Source organism: Chroicocephalus ridibundus, chromosome 5 (assembly GCF_963924245.1).
Source record: "Chroicocephalus ridibundus chromosome 5, bChrRid1.1, whole genome shotgun sequence".
Lineage (NCBI taxonomy): Eukaryota > Metazoa > Chordata > Aves > Charadriiformes > Laridae > Chroicocephalus > Chroicocephalus ridibundus.
Window position 1 is genome coordinate 48,538,964 of NC_086288.1, and position 12,927 is coordinate 48,551,890.

Below are 12,927 nucleotides of genomic sequence, written 5' to 3' on the forward strand. Positions count from 1 at the left end.
ATCTCGATTGTTTGAGATAAAAAGGTGGTTTTCCTCCAGTGTAGTCTGAATGGTTTATTTCAACTTAGTGTTTTGCTGGCTGACTTTCCAGTGTGATGAGGTGCTGTGAGAACTGTGTTTTTGTTTATGTCAGAACTGGAAGCAGAATAGCTTCATCAGAATGAAGTTGTGCTTGGGGTAATTAGCCTTGCTTAGTTAGCCAAAGTACTTCAGTTCCCAGCATTGCTACCTCTATGCTGCCTTGTGCTGTGGTTCATAGTCCTATCCCTGGTGTCCTGTGTGAGATGGGCGATACAACTTTACTGCTCAAAAAATTGACGTGTCTGATGTAACTGGAAGTATGCAGTTGTCTAGATCAGAGTCAATGAGTCCTCCTCTTATACACAAAACTGGTGATGAGTGTTGGGAAGACCGGGGAATGCAGAGGCACCCAGCTCTGCCTCTATGAGGGCAGTTGTGTGAAGCAGCTTATTCATCATAGAATCGTCATAGAATGGTTTGGGTTGGAAGGGACCTTAAAGATCATGTAGTTCAGCCCCCCTGCCATGGGCAGGGACACGTCCCACTAGATCAGGTTGCTCAAAGCCCCATCCAGCTTGGCCTTGAACACTTCCAGGGATGGGGCATCCACAACTTACCTGGGCTACCTGTTCCAGTGTCTCACTAACCTCAGAGTAAAGAATTTCTTCCCAAGATCTAGTCTAAATCTACCGTCTTTCAGTTTAAAACTGTTAACCTTCATCCTATCACTACATTCCCTGATAGAGTCCCTCCCCATCTCTCCTGTAGGCCCCCTTTAGGTACTGGAAGGGGCTATTAAGGTCTCCCCAGAGCCTTCTCTTCTCCAGGATGAACAACTCCAACTCTCTCAGCCTGTGTTCATAGGAGAGGTGCTCTAGCCCTCTGATCATCTTGGTGGCCCTCCTCTGGACTTGATCCTCCTTATGTTGGGGGCCCCAGAGCTGGACGCAGTACTTCTGGGCGGTGTTAGGGATGAGCTATCAAAGAGTTTTCTGCTGTCAGAGACAGCAGGGATTGATGACAACATACAGCCATCTGTGATTTAATGGTGTCTTTGTGCCGAACTGTGCATCACAGAGGCGGGAATCTGTGAATCCTGCTGTAGTTCACTTCACAGTTGCTGATTGTGCTTGTATGTGAAGGCTTAATACATGTTTGTTTGTTCTAGAATACAAGTTGTAGAACAAATATTTGGGAGATGTTACATTTGAGACATGACAGTTGACCACCTAGAGTTCAATCACGTTTTACCTCAGTCTCTTTCCCCGCTTCTCTCCCTCTAGTGTAAGCATATTCAAAAGAGGGACCTTCTTAGCCTCTTATCAGGGTGAGGAATGAATCTACATGACACTTTCTGCTCTGTTCTGGAGGACAAGAGGGGAGGCTGCAGTCAGTCCTGCAAGGGCTCCTCCCCCCATAATAAAACAGGATTCAGTTAAAGGTGCAGGAGCTTTCTGAAACCCCTTCAAAACTTCTCAACACCCATAATGTGTACTCACAGAGCTCTGCAGGGCTTTTGGATTTGGGGCTTTTTTGCAGCAGATTTTGTGCTTGGGCAGAATGGATGATGGTTGTTGTTTGTAGTTAAAACATGGTATTGCTCATTGCAACTGAGCATTTCTTTTGAGATTGGTTAAGTCTAAGAATATGTCTTGCTCTGCTGGGCTTGTGCACTGAAGAGTGCTCTTTTTACAGTTCTGTTATGAAGCTTATTCAGGAAGACAAAGGTTTTTTTATTTGAATTTTAAAAATCGCATAAAAATCAGGGAGATTTTCATATGAAATTTCATACAGCCAACTAGACTTCTTGAGTGGCCTGTGTGCTGGCATGTACAGTGTGCAAGTGGATCCACGAACTAGAGGTCATTTTAATACTTAAGGTGAGTTTTTTAGGTACTATGCAAAATCTGTGCTGCTAATAATAAAAGTAGCATCAGAGCTCCACAAGCATTTGGTGCTCTGTTCGTATGCTATTATCTCACGATTCTTTAATCTGATGTTGTGCAGACCCTTTCTGCTTCTCTCTTTACCACAAATGCTTCCAGTTCTCGGATGGATATCTGGCTGTTGCTGCCTGTCTGATGTCTGTGGTTCCCCAGAGAGGTGGTGGGGGCAAAAGGTGCTTGCCACCTCCTTCAGCACCCTGTGTTGGGGGAGCCAGGAGTGCTGGAACAGAGACATCTTGGCAAGCCCCAGGAGGGAAGCTGCAGAGGGAGTGGCTGTGTTTGAACCCCACCAAATACAGGGGAAGGGAATCTGGAAGGCAGAGCTGCTGTGTAGAGGGACCTGAGCAAGCAGGAGGAACGGGCCGGCAGGAACCTCATAATGTTGAGCAACGCAGGGTTGTGCATGTGGGTCAGCCATCCCTGAATGTCGGGATGTGCAGCCTGAGGCTGGATGGGCAGCAGCTCTGCAGGAAGGGACCTGGGCTTCCTGTGGACAATAAACGTGAGTTAGCAGTGCGCCTTTGTAGCAATGAGGGCAAACTGGCCTGCATTAGCAAGCTGTAAGCATCATGTTGAGGCAGATGGTTGTTCAGTTACTCTGCTACATTTGATGTTAGTGAGGCCACATCTGCACAACAGTGTCCTGGTTTGGGCTCCCAATTCAAGAAAGGTGTCAACAAACTGGGGAGAGTGCGGCAGAGGACCACCAAGATGGGGGAGGACCGGTGCCCATGACACAGTAGGAGAGACTGAGGGAACTGGGCTTGTTTTAGTTTGGAGAAGAGAAGGTGAAGGGGCATGGGGCTAAAGCTTTTCACTGCCTCTAATGGGGTTGTAGTGAAGACAGGGCCAGGTACTTTCCAGGTGTGCCCAGTGACAAGAAAGGGGCTACAGCCACAGGTGGCCAGAGGAGGTTTTTGAATTGGATACGAGGAAAGGTCTTCACCACAGGAGCGATTAAGTGCTGGAATAAATGCCCAGAGCAGCTGTGAAGTCTCTGCCCTCAGACAGTATCAATGGATGAGGCACCAAAAAACCTTTCTGAACTCTGAACTTGGTCCTGCTTTGAGTAGGAGGTTGGCTTGGAGACTTCCTGGGGTTCCTTCTGACTGAAATGAGTAGTGGCATTCTTGGTGCTGTCATCCTGTGCCAAGTCCTACCTTATGCTGAAATCCCCTGCGGCAAGTTTCCTCTGCGCTGTGACGTGGGAAATGAGCTAGGCAGTGACCGTCTCTGATTCACAAGTCACATTCTTCTTAACTCCTTATCGGAATGTTAAGAGGAGGGCAATAATTTGTGGTCCCTCTGCAGTGTTGTGTTTTTTTTTTTCATTTGAATAATGAAATATTTAAACATCACTTGTAACTTAAAGCTTGTGCATTTTGAAGTGCTTCTTTAGATATTGAATGGTTAAGTTACAAGAAAGTATAAAGGCATAGTTTTAAAGTTGGAATTTCAAGTAACTCTTACTTTTTCTTTTTAAGGTCAATGAATGGTCCTTGAAGATAAGGAAAGAAATGAGAGTGATTGATAGACAGATCAGAGGTTTGTATTTATGTGTCATTTCTTGTTTTTCCTTTCTCTGTCTGCCTTTCAAGTTGTTTTTTTTGTTTGTTTTAATTGGGGGAGGCTGTGAAATCTAATAACCTGGTGCACTCTATCGCATCCGGAATAAAGGAAGATGAATGTGATCCTGGGACCAGACTTAGTCTGTGTTACAAAATGATGTCACTGTAAAGTTGTCCAAGTAAAATTTTCAAGAGAACCTGAATATTGTATGCTTCCAGTAGGACATAATGCTCTTAAATCCCATTTGATAAGAAGAATTAGACTATTTATCCAGAATTTCACCCACATCATTTTAATGAATAGAGTATTGGTGTGGTAAGTAATTCCACATGTAGAAGGTTCTGCAGGTATGTACTGGCATGAAGCACACATGCTAAACAAAAGTAGCTTGCTGTCAGCTTGAGAAAATTGCAAACAGTGGGGGGGGGGGAAGAAAGACTTTTCGCAGTAGGAGTTTTGCTATTAAATTGTGGGCATTCCACTTTTGAAGAAGTCTTGAAAAGCAGGGGAGTTGCTTGTTATTACATTGCTGCTAGCTCAGTTTCTTGCTCTCTCTTCTGCCCGCCTTCCCAGAATCTGGACATAGGTTTGGGGCTAGATTCTATTTTCCCCTTTTTTTGTCTTACCTTGCCCTCAGGATTGGCCCGTGGGATGTGCTGGTGTTTTGCGTCAGCATCTGGTTATTAGGCACATGACTGTTTTGAGTGACTCAGGGAGTACGTTCTCCCTTCTCCCTTTCCTCCCCTGCCCCGTGCTTCTGGAGTAAGCTGGCGGGGTTCATATATTCTACCACTTGTAGATTTGTTTGAGTTGATTGGAGGGAGATGCTTGCGCATTACAAAGTCTGTCTTTGTCCTCATCTGTGAAATGAGGACAGGGTTTATGCCTCTTCCAGGAAAAACGCTGTACAGTGGTGTTCATTATGTCTGTGAAATGATTTGCATTCTCCAAGGCACTTTGTGTGGCTGTATCAGGCACTGAGCAACTGAAATGTGGCTGATATTACTAGCAAAGTATGTTTTAGAGGCTGCATCTTGCATGGGAGTAAACTGCCCATGTTTGCTATTGATGGTTACTTGAAATTTTGGTTTTCTCTCAACTTTATGCATACCATAATAGTTCTAATGGCATATATAGATATTTGGTTATGTGGTAGTCTGATATTTTGATGTCGATGTAAATCTAATTATTGTAGCAGTTCTAAACATCTCTGTATTTGTATTTCAGTGTTATATTCGAGGAAATACATGTCAGAGCTTAGACTAGCCACCAACCATCTGCTATTATGATAATTTTGATAAAGTACAGAGTATCTTTTTGATGCCTGTATTGTGCTAGTATTTCACATCTTACCAAGTGTCAGCTGTGGAAGTACACAGCTCTGCTGGACACTTACCAGGCTAGCAAGCTGCTGCTGAAAGGTGACAGCCAGGTGCCACTAAGGGTGTTTTTGGGTTTTGTTGGGTTGTTGGGTTTTTTGTTTGTTTGGTTTGGTTTTTTTGCTGTTTGTTTTTTTTTTTTTCCAAAATTACCCACTGTAGTTGGATTTTGCCATGCTTTATCATTTAAATTGAGATTTACACAGGACATCTCTGTAATCTTTGAGCAAAGATGCTGAGCTGGGACCTGTCTTCTTTCCCTGGGGAAACTGTGCTAGATGTGTTTTGATAAGGCAACACTCAGATCCACCTGGGACTGACTCAGTGGGCTTGGATCACTCAGACATTTGGCTTGCCCAGTCAGTGCAGTTACTAATATAGCAACACGCTGTTTCAAACCATCTGTTGTTGGAGTCTTGCTTCAGTAGTGATTTCTATTTGGTGTAGGTTGCTTTTGAGGTTTTGGAAGGTTCAAAGAAATGAAAGGTATCCTTGTGACTTCAGAATTGAATTTTTTGAGTTAATATAGTTGGAGTAATACAGTAACTTTGTGTTTTACTGAGCTTGTGAGCCCCTCTCATCGGTGCTTTGGACTGCCTTGTGCCTCTGTTATGCTTGGTAATGCTGCAGAAGGACTGGTGTAGTGACTTGGCTTGCTAGGCGTGTGTAGCTGGCATTGACCTTCAAAGGCGGAGTTGACTGTTCTTGCATAGTTGTGCCTCTAATCTCATATTCAGCAGTTCGTCATGCAAGTGAAAGCATTCACTTGAGTACAAGGCCACCCTACACTAGTTTGGATGTAGTAGCACATCAGTTACTAGTAGAAGCAGGTGCATTCAAAGTGAATGTCATAATTCTTCAGTACTGCTGGAGTACTCCTGGTGCATTCTGTTTTCTACTGTACCACTTCAGTTGTTTCTTACCTGTTCTGATATGCTGGGACTCAGCTCACTCCCGTGTCTGACATACAAGTGTTTTCAAGCTTGTGACATTTCTGCACATAATAGTGGGGAAGCAGCAAGGAGTATTTTTCTGATTATGATTCTACAGATTCCTGCCAGTCCTTCAAGATAAAGAGGCCATTGAATGATGTTGAGAGAATGACTCATCTTGAGTACAGGGTTCATTAACTCCCACGTGAGCAGCTGCGTCGAAATCTTCAGGTCGGCCTGTGCCAAAAAGTGTGTATTGATGCCTTTGTTTTTATAAAAGGGCATCTTTAGATTCTTGCCTATGTGTAACTTCTGTCTGGTATAAATCAAGAAGACTTGAACAAAACCAAATTTGAACAAAGCCACTGCTAGAAATAATTGTTCTTGTGGTTCAGCTCCTTGCAGGAAAGTGTGCCTAACCCTTACTATCTAAATTCTTTATTTACTTTAGGAAAGGGCTTTTTTACACACCGACTTAGAGCCACATTTCATCAGTGGCTAATTTATTGCTGAGTCTGGAAAAGGAAGGGGGTTGATACAGCCCCCGCTTGTTCCTGTGTTTCTTACTCTGAGCTTTTTGAGGTACCTGGTTCTGCTGTACACAGCCAGCATTGTCTGACGAGGCTGATGTGTGAACAGTCACGTCAGATTTGCTAGAGAAACCTATGTTACTTGAAGAAGCCTGTTTAATGTATAATATTTCAAATCCAACTATTTGGTGCTCATTGTATACAGGCTTGGTTCAGTACTCCTGCACCAGTATGCTCTTATAAAAAGCTGTTGAATGAAGCTGAATACCAGGAGAGTTTGAACAGGCTGTTTTAAGTTAAAACTAATGATTTACCAGCATACTAGTTTTTACTGATAAATTTTCCATAACTTTGGCACCAGCTTATAATTTGAATATGCCGGTTTGTATGAACACCTAATGCGTGTGTCTTTAAGTATGAGCAATATAAACTCAAGACCTTAAGTATGAGTATAGACTTGGCTGGGTATCCAGTTGAGGCTTAATGAGTTGTACCTGACGAGGAGAAAAATTAAGTCTGTCTGCAAGGATGAAGGCTTTTTTTGATAGTAATTAACAAACCTGTGGTTCAAAGTAACTCTGAAAATTGTGGATGCACCCTTACAAATTCACTATATAAATGGTTATGCTTTTTTTTTTTCTCTTAAAAAGGCAGTGCATATCTAAAACTTTCTAGCCTCTGTGAGATCAGCCTTCTACAATCTTTCTGAATGTATTTTTTCCAGAAAAACACATTTCAGGGATTTAGAAACAGTGAGGACAAATTTGCCTACAACAGCCCTCAAATTGTCTTGAAAGTGGGCATTGTGAGTTAAGCTTTGAATGTAGTCTGACCGGTAGGTATTTTTGCTAGTAAATGCCCATCTGTCTTCTGAGACTACTAGTCTTAAACTCCTTGTGACAACTTTGCTCCTTCCTGGTGAAGTGGGACGATCTGGTGATGAACACAGAAGAGGTAATCTTATAAGCAGCAAATCAGTACAGTATTCTTAAACTTTGTGTGTATATATTATATATATGCGTATGTTTTTATGCATATATATTTATATCAGGCCAGTTTAATAGTCAGGAAGTTACTCTGAAGTTGTAAGTCAAGTAGTGATCTCAGAGTGCTTTGTTCTTGCTGGACCTTTTCTGCTTCTTAAGAATTCATCTTAGTCAGCTCAGCTTCATGCAGTGATACTCCTGGACAGTCCTTTACAGTACTCTTAACCGCAAAGAAAATTACAGAGCTGGATGTTTAGTACTGAGAATTTTTCTATTAATATTCAGTTGAATTAATCAGCTAACATGTAAATGAGTCTAGAATAAGGCCTTTGAGTAACAGAGGGGATCTGAAATCAAGCAGAAAAGATTCTTTGCATTGAAAATACACCCCAACAAATTACTGGTTTCTCTTCCAAATCCTGAGCAGTTTGTTGCTATTTGCTGTGTTTTTCTATACTCCAGATATTCAGAGAGAAGAGGAGAAGGTGAAGCGGTCAATAAAGGATGCTGCCAAAAAGGGTCAGAAAGATGTGTGTGTGATCTTGGCGAAGGAACTGATCCGCTCTCGAAAGGCTGTAAGCAAACTCTATGCATCCAAAGCTCACATGAACTCTGTTCTCATGGGGATGAAGAACCAGCTTGGTAAGAACTTCTCCTGAGCCCGAATACTTCTAGCTTTAGAGGTGAGGTCTGAGTTTCCGTTTTCAGAACCAAGGTCAAATGCAGGAAGAGCTTGAATTTGGAAACAGGCCTACTCTTGTGAAAGGCAGCTGATCCCAGTGAGCTTCAGGACCCTGGGAAATTCCCCCTGTAGCTGGCCTGGAGGTGTGAGGCTGCTGCAGTTCCATGTCCCCACATCCAGCCAGGCTGAGCACCTATTCCCAGTAGGCACACACACCCACAGCAGTGCCTTCACCAGCTCCCGTGTAAACACACGCAGCTTTCACACAAACATGAATGGCACTGATAGCTCAGTCCTGGTCTTCCTCTTCAGCCGATCAGGACTCAGGCCCACCAGTAGCATACATATATATATATATATATGCACAATATATGTGTTGTTCCAGTACCCATTCTCAGACACTCAGTCTAAGCTGGCCAGCCATCTGGCAACTGGACCCACGTCTCCTCCTCTGCCTGAGCTGCTGGTACCTGGACCTGTAGGCCCCTGAGGTTTGTGTGTTCCCTGGTCCACCTTGATCCCTGCCTTTCTCCACCTTTAGTCCTTCCCCTAAACATCCCATGAAAAGTTTCTCATGTTCAGTCACATTCCTGCAATTCCCTTAAAAGATCCCATAGTAAAATTTTCTCTGTTCAAGAAATGCTCTTTTGCCCTGCATCCCATACCGAGTACTATATCCCTGTAGGCAATAACCTCCTTCAGTCTGCAGGATGTTCTGGAGATGGTTTCTGCACTGCCCTGTCTGGATGGGTTTCCCACCCTGGGCTCTGGAGTAGTCAGGGAGCTCTCAGTTAGCTTCCTGGGGTTCCTACCCCTCGTTGTTCCCTGGATCCTCACTGGGTCTCTGTGTTTCCTTTGATTAGCTGCACAACAGATAATCTAACACCTCTCCTTGGAGCCTGAGGGTTGCAGTGATACAAGAATCACGTGCTTTGAAACAGAACTCTCTTCCAGTAACTGGGGGCATGTTTTTAGTCTGCCTTCCTAAAGAGTTTGAATGTGCCTAATATCCCCGTATCCCTGTGGAGCCTGTTGTTGTTGATTTTGTCAGGATCAGTAACATGAGGTTTATTTTTCTCAGTAGAATTCCCTTCATCTTGTAAATGATTGTTTCTCTAGCAAGAGTCTTAGGACACTTACTAAGCCCTAAATGGAGATGGGGGGCAGTGTTTGATTTCCTTGATTTGGATGAATTGATTTGTCCTGGTGGCTTAATACCTGTCTCTCTCTAAACCCTACTTAGTCCTTTTGTGCTTCTCCAATACCAGCATATTTCCTTCATTCCTTATCCGCACCAGAAATCTGTTGTAATAGACTTCCTGCAGTATTTTCCACACCTTAGAGCATTCCAGCCTGTAACAAGAGTGGAGCTGAAAGCATTAAAGATGGGGAAAGACTTGGGGGAGGTTAACCTGCTACTGAAATATCCAAGTATTCCCCCCCATTCCAGCATTATCCAAGCTAGTTGCTAGTAGATTTTAACACCAGATGAGTGATAAATCAGGAGTTACCATGTGAACCTTAAGCGTAGTCTTACGAAAGGTCAAATGTGGCTCCCCACATACCTCATTCAGGAAACAGAAGCAGGGGCTGTCCTTGCAGCTTGAGGTGTCCCTTAAAAAGAAAACGTCCTTATTACGGCTACCAGCATCTTCGTCTTACTGGGAATGTACTTACCCAAGAAATGGGAAGCAATCTAGAATTCAGTCTAAGATTTGTATTAACTTGCTTCATGTTGAGGAAATGACCACCAAAGGCAATATTTCTGTTAGTTTGTTAGTGTTACAAGTGTAATGTTCTTAAATAAATCATTAAAATGATAAATAATATATGCTGTACCTTCATTTTGCTTCATTAAGGAGTGACTATTTTATATACAAGCAGGTAAGTTCTCCGTGGCTAGGAAGCTGCGAAGGTAAAAGGCACAATTAAAGAACCTCAAAGTACCCTTAATTATTGCATTTTGATCTTGGTATATCAACATATTTGAGAAGAGGTTTTAAGCTTTATTATGAGAATAGCCTCTGGAAAGAGTATTGTTAAATTCAGTTTAAACTACACTTATTTACAGCTTCTCTGCTTTAGTATTAATTTTCTAGCTTACTGAAACTATTGCCTTAGAACTTCTGCCAGAGTTATCTTCTGCTACCCAGTGTCAGGCAGGAGGTCCCTACTTTGGTTGGCAGTCAGGCATGGAGCTGGACCGTAGCTCCACTGGTGACACCCTCAGCAGGACCTCTGGCTGCTGAGGGGCACAGGCGGGAGCTCCTCAGGGATCTCTCTGTATGAACTGGGGTGCAAGTGGGTTGAAATCTCCCAGCAGGCAATCTGAATTGCTCTAGGTGATCATGCAGGACCAGGATCTGCTAGAAACTTATCTTTTCCGATGTGGGTAGGAGTTGAGCTTTTCCAGGAAGGTAGACAAGAATGAAGAAGAGGGATGTCCATTTCTTTTTTTAATTAAATTGCCTACATGTAAACCAACTTCTGTCACTGTAGGGAGAATATAATTGCTCTGCTTTCAGTGGAGAACGAATCATTCCATGTTTTCTTTGCCTCTCCTTCACAGCTGTCCTGAGAGTAGCTGGTTCATTGCAGAAGAGCACGGAAGTCATGAAAGCTATGCAAAATCTAGTAAAAATCCCTGAAATCCAAGCAACGATGAGGGAGTTGTCCAAAGAGATGATGAAGGTAAGATCTATAACATACACAGACTTGAGTGAAGAAGAGGCGGTTGTTCAGCATGCTGGAGTGCTGTGCGACTGCTTAGGATGGCCCCTTTGTCAGAGGGTTTGTGTGAGCTCTGACAAACACAAATTAAAGTACCACGTTAATAGCTGGGGAACTTCTAGCAAGTTACGGTATGTGGGGAAAACCCTGATTCAGTGATACCTGCAACACGTTTGGTGTAATACTTGGTTGAAGCAGAAAAAAGCTACTGGGGTTGAGGATGGAAGGAGGAAGATCGGTCCCTATACGGAGCGGTGGTGGCTTGGTCACCCTAGTCCTGAGGGTGGGGGGAGTGGAGGCTCCATCAGGGTTCACACCTGTGCTCAGTGACTGCCCCTGTCCCCGAGCTCCCGTCTGCTCCGGGAGAGACTGAATGTCCTGTTTCCAGGGGTGAAAATGTTCATTATGAAAGAACCCACCACAGCCTGTTGTGGAGTGGGAAGCTGAAAGTCCCATCTTAGGCAAGGTGGCTGTTCTGATACTGGGTTTAAAACATCGAGCATAGTGTCTCCATCTGATGAAAGTGCTCTGATTTTAAAGTATACTACTTCCCTATCATGGTTATTTTCTTTTCAACTACCAAAGTTGTTTTGCTTCCTGCCACCCCGCCCCCTTACCACTCTAGACTGTTTATGTCAAATCAGCTAATTTCTTAATAACTTTACCATTGTGCACCGGAACAATTTGGCCATACCTAGATTGCAGGCCCTGCGAAGGAATGTTTTCAAATGCAGCTGAAAAAAACAGAAGCTATGTCAAACACTAATTTTACAGCATGTTATACAATTTACGCTTCGTGACTGAAGCATGTGAAATACGGCTGCAAACTTGGAGCAAACTGGGGTGTCAGTGTTTAGACATGCAACAACAAGGAATAATAGCTTGAGGGTTTAAAAGTGAAAACATGTGTATTTAATCCTCAGTTTTCTTACCGCTTTTCCTGTGCAGCAGTTGTGCAGATACGTGCTTGAACTGTAGGCAGGTGTGTTGGCCAACCCTCATACAACAGGATAGCCTTGGTCTGGAAAGCCCCATCCTTCAGTGCCTGGATTGGCGTAACCTGATCTTGAAAGTAGGAAGCGTGTCCTCTTGCTCTGCCGTTTCCAAGGGCGTCACACGCTGCCTTTCTGTTTTCTGCTAGGCTGGTATTATAGAGGAAATGCTGGAGGACACCTTTGAAAGCCTGGAGGATCAGGAGGAAATGGAAGAGGAAGCAGAGATGGAAATTGACAAAATCCTTTTCGAAATTACAGCTGGTGAGTTTGTGTGTGTTTGCTGAGAGTGGAGCCTTGCCCCGCTTTGTTCAATAGGACACAGCAATTTATATCTTCATCTATTCTGACTCCACTGCGCTCTCCCAGTGGTGTCTTTGCCTCTGCTAATAGGCAGAGTGCTCTGACAAACTGGTTTCTCAGGGAATACTGGCTGAGAAAGCCGGTGTGGTTCGGTAAAGCATAAGTAATAATTCATCAGCTGACATCTGTTCAGTGCTCTAATTGAGGCTTTAACAGATCAGTGTTTGTCTGCACACTGGATCCTCTTAACAAGGTGAAATTTATGTGATTGATGAGATATACCATTACTAATGAAGCCAGGAAATAAACTCAGCTGCACGGCCTTGAGTCTTAGGCTCTGTTGTGATTCCTGGCTGTAAAAGGCTGTTTGTCTTTTGAGTTGGGGGAGGGAGGGAACCCCCACAAAACAAACAAAAAAACCCAAACCTAAACCCAACCCAAACCCCCCAACTTCTGCCTTACAGCTCGTGAAGTAACGATCTGCTGTTTCAGTTACTTGACTCAGATAATGCTTACGATGCTCCTTACCTGAATTTCTTGTGACGGGGTGTGACAAACCAAAGTACCGGAGCTGTGTCCAGCTGAAAGCACGGTTCCCCAGCTCCTGCCCTGCTGTGACCTTGTCCCAAGCCACCGGCTTGTTGCCCTCTCTTGTTTCTGGCATTCTGCTTTGCTTTTTTCCATCCCGTTTCCTGGCTGGAAGCAGCTCCCTTCCTGCCGGGCGGGGGGAGCTGACAGGTCAGTACTGCTGCCTTAGCCAACAGCCTGGCACTGACAGAGTCCAACAGTTCTTGTGCGCGACCTTTACCAGAAGTGACACGTTTAATTATTTTAGATGCACCCGAAAGCTGCTAATT

At 43.8% G+C, this 12,927-nt stretch overlaps 1 protein-coding gene across 2 annotated transcripts in view; it reads left to right on the forward strand.

Annotated features, from left to right (window-relative positions):
- Positions 1-12,927, forward strand: part of LOC134516595 (charged multivesicular body protein 3) — a 37,992-nt gene that overhangs the window by 24,448 nt on the left and 617 nt on the right. For both annotated transcript variants that reach the window (XM_063336952.1, XM_063336951.1), the window contains 4 exons: positions 3,452-3,512; positions 7,826-8,005; positions 10,615-10,736; positions 11,917-12,031. In XM_063336952.1, the coding sequence (XP_063193022.1) occupies positions 3,452-3,512; positions 7,826-8,005; positions 10,615-10,736; positions 11,917-12,031 (478 nt within the window). The remainder of the gene's footprint in view (positions 1-3,451; positions 3,513-7,825; positions 8,006-10,614; positions 10,737-11,916; positions 12,032-12,927) is intronic.